Source organism: Merops nubicus, unplaced genomic scaffold, assembly GCF_000691845.1.
Source record: "Merops nubicus isolate BGI_N331 unplaced genomic scaffold, ASM69184v1 scaffold20583, whole genome shotgun sequence".
NCBI lineage: Eukaryota > Metazoa > Chordata > Aves > Coraciiformes > Meropidae > Merops > Merops nubicus.
The window spans coordinates 66418-73056 of NW_008598518.1; the positions used below are offsets into that span (position 1 = coordinate 66418).

The window sequence follows — 6639 nt, forward strand, 5'->3', positions numbered from 1 at the left end:
GCCAAAACTGCTCCTGTTAGTGGTGAGATCCAGACTTCCTTGGATGTGAAACTGTTCTAAAAGTTAGAAATGCTAATGTAGCCTTCCTAGGCCATTGGGAAGTAAAGCTTATTTTGTTTAAAAGAAAGCATTAATAAAAAATAGCTGTAGTTATTTTTCATACATCAAATGTAATACTGTCTATCTCTCCTTTTACCCAACAGTGGTGTTGTACATGTTCACTGGGCAGCTCATTAAGCCAGAATTGTGCCCACAGTTTTAACACCAAAATAACTAGGCAGCTGGGCTGATGACAGTGGTCTGAATGTCTTGCAAGAGAGGTAGGCTTAATAACAAGGAAAGGCTTTTCTTGGTAATGGAGAACAGAAACAATGACAGGAAAAGCCCTTGCCAACTCATTGCCCTTGCTGTCCTTTTTGCTGTTTCTGGAAACCCTTTGCTATGGGTTTCAGTCTGAAGTGGAAAACTCTAGCAGTGTTCTGAAATGGAGCATGAGAGCAGCAAACAAAATGCTAAGAATCAGTCAGCTCAGTATGCTCATTGGGAGTCTCCCTTCTGGCACTAAACTAAGAATAGGTGGGTTTTGTGGTAATTAAAATAGAAATAATCTAAAAATGATTGTTCCAAATAAGAAAATAATAAAATTGATTGAAAGCAGTAGAACAGCTATACAGCTTCAGGCTTTTAGCCAGAAAATGTAGGTAGGTCTTATTTGGGATTGTTGAGTTCAGATACTGGCAAATTCAAGAAAAATACAAAAGCTTGCAGTTCTTGGGAGAAGTGGATAACACTAATACTGAACTGTAAACAGACTCCTAATCCAAATGGATGAAAATATCTTCCATCACTCCAAAACAAAATAAATTTTTATATAGGAGGCAGTATTTTATGGGCTGAATGTACAGATAAGAGTGAAAGCCATAAACTTTAGATGTGACTAGTGGTTTGAGTATTCTTAACTTGAAAAAACCCAGGATGCCTTCTCCTAAGCGTTGCCGTTGGATGCTGCTCAGCACTGCTGAAATCAAGGCTGAAGTTTTACTGTCTTTTTAAGAATCTGGGTAAAAGCTCTTGGGTTTTATAAAGCTTTGATTTATACCTATTTGTTTGGTATTCACTGGAAAGAGTAAAATACTTCATAACTGGTTGTATTGTTGAACTTAACATGCGGGAAACATTATTCACTTATCATAACAACTAAGTGCTTGCCCTTCAATAAAATAGGGGGGGGAAAAAAAAGGGTGGCTGCTAACTGACTTTCCAGACAAACGTGAAATAATGAATTAATTTTAAATAAATAAAGCTTACCTAATCCTTTTTTATGACTGCAAAATACTCCTTTGGTGTTCTTTTTTTTCTGTAGTTTTCCTTTCTAATATTGCTTTACCAAGAAAGATGTTTCTTTTATGCCTGTAGTTTTCTGGGCTTTTTCTGTTTCCAGTATCAGCAGCCAGCTCCTCTCCTGCTGCCAAAGAACAGTGTGTGGTGTGGAAAATGAGCCATGACATACTTCTGGTGACATGACTGGACATACAATTTTACATGCAAACTGGCTCAAGTGATGTCAGTTATTTTTCTCCAGATAGTACCAGTTCCTTCTTCATGTCTTTCTGTGGCCAACTCAGGCACCTCTGCCTGTGGGCTTACATCCACCTGATGAGACAATGGCAGCTCTGCATGGGGGACGCACTGGCTCAGAGACCTAATGTTCCCCCAGTTGGACATTTTAGCTTTCTTTTCTGGATGGGATAGTGCTGAGCTGACAGATGAGACTAAACCATGTGCTGTTTAAACCTATAGCCAGAATGCTTTCTTCAGCATGTGCTTTCTGTTTTGCAGTTGGAAGCAGGCAAAAAGGAGAGCAACAAGTAAGGGCTGTTGGAAAAGAGAAATGTGTGTATTTCTTTTGGCAAGGAAGGCACTCCACAGTGAGTGAGAAAGGGACATCGGCACTGATGACAGTGGAACTCGATGAAGAGAGAGGAGCACAGGTGAGCTTCCTGCAGACCTAGGTGGCAGTCCTGGTGAGATCTACCTGCCCAAATAGCCACTAATGGGAAATGCAGATTATCTTTTTTGCCTTTTCTCTTTCTGTAAAAGTGTTCTTGAGTACATATAGCCAGACCTCAAAATTACTTTTGCCTTTATTCCAGTTTCCAGAGACACGTAAGGTCCTTTGTGGGTTGTCATTCGCAAATCCCACTTCTAAAGATCATATTTCTGAGAATGACTGAGGAAGAATATCCTCCCTCCTCTACCTGCAGGAATAGGTGAAGCACAGTCAAACAAATTTGTGCCTTCACTTCAAGAACAAGTTCAGATAACGTCTGTTTTCCTAGTGCTGAGAACAGGAGAAATGCTTTCTGTCAAGCCAAGGCATGAAAATACATTGGAATTTTTCAGTTTCTTTACTCTGTAATTACGTATTAGATTGCCTTGTTTTGCAGAGATTCTAGCAACTGGAGATTCAGCTAGTTTGAAGCTCAGAGGACAGACTGGCTTGCTTTGTCTTTAGGCAGAGTTGGGCTTTGCTGTGGCTTGACTGTTACCAGCATAGAAGGTGGGAGGTTTAAAGTTAGCTTCTTGATAATGCTGTAGTTGCTTTTGTTAATAGCAGCATAGGTATGACCAGTAAGACAGGAGTTCATAGAGGAGATACATAAGTACACTTGACCCAGAGTGTGGAATTCTGTGCAACACAGCTGAGTTAGCAATTGGCTGTATCAGTTTCATAATCACAATGCAAAGTTTAATGAGCAAAGACCATAGATGTTGTCATATAAACCAGTTTTTACCACAAATGTTGAGCCTACTTCAGTTCCTACATCATCTAAAAAGAACATCAGGCAAGGTGGCCCATTCCTATAAAGAATTCAAATAATGGTTAGTTTAATTTAAGTTAATTTGGTATTCCTTATCTTCTGAAAGCCTTGATTGTTGGATTCCAGCTAGAGGTTTCTTTTGATATGCAGGTCACGTATGAAATCCATTGCATGCTGATCGCTTAAACAACAGTCAGCAGTTATAATGCAGAAGGAAAGCCATCTTTGTGGGTAGCCATAATTATATAATTTTTAATAATCCACAGAGGCTGGTTTTGCAGAGTCTGTGTGCTTGCTTCATTTTTTAATGAAGAGTGGTGCTTTCAATTTCCAGGTACAAGTGCTTCAAGGGAAGGAACCGCCATGCTTCCTGCAGTGCTTCCAAGGAGGAATGATTGTGCATGCTGGAAGAAGGGAAGAGGAAGAAGAGAATGCACAAAGTAAATTACTGTCAATTAATAGCTTCTGCCCCTAAATTCTTTATCTATTGTGAAGGGCTTTGAATACAGTCTCAACTACCATACTATGTAGAAAAGGGATATGAATGCTATGAAACCTATGAGACAGTTTTGCAATGCTTTGTTTCAAGAGTTTGTTGTTTCTTGGTGCACAGAATGGATTTTGTCACCCTAGAGCAAGATGACTTTATTGTATTGGTACACATATAAGTTGCTGCAGTTGTTTTTTATTTAAGCAAAGTGCCCATTTGCTTTAAAATATATTCTTTTCTACATAGCCAGGACATAGAATATTTTTATGAGCAATTCTCCTACTCCAAGGAGAACTCTAAGCTTTGTGTAACCCATTCATAACTATTTGCAGCATATTCCTTGGATGCTGCTGTTGAGGTAGGAAAAATTTTAATGCAGATGTAGCTTGGACATGTTCCATTTCACATCTGACTGTGACCTCCTATGCCTAAGGTGCACAGAGGAAGAGGAGCTGAACAGAAAGGACTACTGTTTATGTTTTCCTTTTTTTTCCTGTTCGAAAAAGAGCAGAAGCTTGACTCTCCTGCTCAGTTAAGCTCTTTGGCTCTTAATACTTGTACTTTTATAGCAGTTTCAGAAAGCATCTTTTCTACAATAGGATTTCTTAAGTAGCTTTAGCCAAACCTGGTGCTCAGTTAGTTTATTCTGTGACAATATAGTCATGGGATACATGAAATTCATCCAATATGAGCTGCTCCAGAGCAGAAGTCTTGAGTTTTCAATTCCATGTGACTGTATAATACTGCTGCACTGTTCCTGTCTGCTCCAGGTGACTGGAGGCTGTATTGCGTGCGAGGAGAAGTTCCCAGTGAAGGAAACTTACTTGAAGTAGCATGTCACTGCAGCAGCCTGCGTTCCCGGACATCCATGATTGTCCTCAATATAAATAAAGCTCTTATCTACCTGTGGCATGGCTGCAAAGCACAATCTCACACCAAGGATGTAGGAAGAACAGCAGCCAATAAAATAAAAGAACAGTGAGTGTCTGACCTATATTTTGGAGATGATTGTACAGGCTATCAATTTACTTAAAATAATGTGCCTCAAAGAAAAGTTGAAACAAAGCTGTCCTCTGAGTAGAACTGCAGCACCTGCATGCTTGGTAAGGAGGAGTGACAGGTAGTTGATTCAGTGAAGTGGGGAAAAACATGTTCTGTAATCACCTTTACTTAAGGTCAAGTTCACTTACTATTCCTACTGTACTGCTAATTACAGCTGGAAAAAAAATAAAGTAGTCTCCATTTGGAGGCACATGCTCAATATCTGAATAGCAAACTAAATCCCAGCTGGTAGGAAGATTAGAATCAAGGCTTGTGAATAAGGAAGTGGAGATGAATTTGGGAAAGTATGTGAGGAGGACAGCAGTAGTTGCAAACACAGGCAGTGAAAATCCCTACCGAGAGCTTACGCAAGCATATTCTCCACGCTGGGTATGTGATCAAAAATGGTATGAGAAGGTTGCTGAAATTCTGTATTTTGCTATTGATATTTTTTGTCGTCATTTTCGAAATATCCGTGTCCACACGAAGTGTGCAACAAGCCTGCAGGGTGCTCTTGGGTTGTGGTGCGGGGAGTGGCCGGCAGGCTGCGTGGGCTGTGTCGGGGTGAGAGCCGAGGTCCCTCTGGCCCTGTTCCGCAGGTGCCCGCTGGAGGCCGGGCTGCACAGCAGCAGCAAGGTGACCATCCACGAGTGTGACGAAGGGTCGGAGCCCCTGGGCTTCTGGGACGCGCTAGGAAGGAGAGACCGGAAAGCCTATGACTGCATGTTGCAAGGTAGACGTGCGTTCCTGCATTGGGCACTCACGCTTTATCTACTGGTCTGTGGTACTGTGAGATTTAATGTAAAGCTTCTGAAGAACTTCTTAGTAGTTGAGATGATCCCTTCAGATGGATGATTCTAAAAATCAAAGGACTTAAGTAATACTCTTCTGGAAGGAAAGCGCTGGAAAACGAAGTGTTTCATTTTGTTCTCTTCCCCTTCTGCAGCCTTTCTGTATTCACGCAGCACAGACCAGCAGTTAGCACTTCTTACCAACACGTTTTGCTTCTCTTCTGAAGGGATTTAGGAGGCAGTTCTTCACACGTTTTTGTCCAGTCTTTGCTTTGAAACTGCCAACAAAGATAGCAGGGGGATTGATTTACCAAGTGGAAAATTTGTCAGCTAAATATCAAGTCTGAGACGGGTTTGCTTCACTTAAGCTGCAAAATAGTCGGTTATAAAATGGCTGATAGTAACTAGCCAGGATCAGACTCACACTGATGGCCACCAGCCTTTTAGATCAAGTTCTTAACAGCTGTTACTACCCCCCAAGACATCTGGTCATCTTTCTTAACTTTTCAAAACCTAGGGAATTTACAGTCATTCTGAAAGTGTTGTTGTTTTTTGGGGGGTTTTTTTAAACTTTTATCTTTTTACATTCATCTCTGGCATTTTCTATTGGAAATATTCTTAATTTCTCTTCTTTAAAGATCCTGGAAAGTTTAATTTCACCCCCCGCCTGTTCAGCCTCAGTAGTTCATCAGGAGAATTCTCAGCCACCGAATACGTTTACCCTTCAAGAGACCCTGCTGTCATCAATTCCATGCCATTCTTGCAAGAGGACCTTTACACTGCCCCACAGCCAGGTATATGCTTTAAAATACTTAAGCAACAAGAAAACACATAACTGTGTGCTGCTCTGGGCAGTGATTCAGTAACTGTAATCACTTTTAACTTGATTTATCACAGGGAAAATGTGTGCATGTGATGCTTATGCAGCATTAAGGAATAACAGTAATTTTTCAGTGATACAGGTGCTGAGAACAAATCAATGTACCCGAAAAGCTTGCTATAAAAATTAAGTTTATATCAAAGAATCTGAGTTTAGCTGAGGTTCAGCTGGAAGAATGACAAGAGGGGTATAATAAAAGGGAATAACGAAAATGATTCTGTCTTGATGCTGACAAGCATTTAAGACTGGGATTATTTAAAGGATTCTGAGAACTAATAACTGGGTGATGATGGATTTGTTGGTTTTTTTTTGGTGACGTAGCACTGTTCCTTGTTGACAATCACCATGAAGTGTACCTGTGGCAAGGCTGGTGGCCTGTGGAAAACAAAATTGCTGGATCTGCTCGAATCAGGTGGGCTACAGACAGGAAATGCGCCATGGAGACAGTGCTCCAGTACTGCAAAGGTAACAGTTTCCTGTGCCTGGCTGTCCCACTGTGTCATATCTTCCCATGCCTTCCTGTCCTAGGCTGAAAGGTATGCAGGTGCTCCCTCAGCATTGCCAATAAACATCAGTGTATTTGAAGATTTGGTGGATGAGAAGCTCAACATGAGC

At 40.9% G+C, this 6639-nt stretch overlaps 1 protein-coding gene across 1 annotated transcript in view; it reads left to right on the forward strand.

Moving 5' to 3' along the window:
- LOC103769845 (supervillin-like) overlaps nt 1-6489 on the forward strand; it is a gene marked incomplete at its 3' end in the record, with an annotated part of 62716 nt that extends 56227 nt beyond the window's left edge. Inside the window, 6 exon segments of the mRNA XM_008937084.1 lie at nt 1840-1991; nt 3157-3262; nt 4083-4290; nt 4953-5086; nt 5783-5938; nt 6346-6489. Coding sequence (XP_008935332.1) covers nt 1840-1991; nt 3157-3262; nt 4083-4290; nt 4953-5086; nt 5783-5938; nt 6346-6489 — 900 coding nt within the window.
- Nucleotides 6490-6639: the final 150 nt, after the last annotated feature.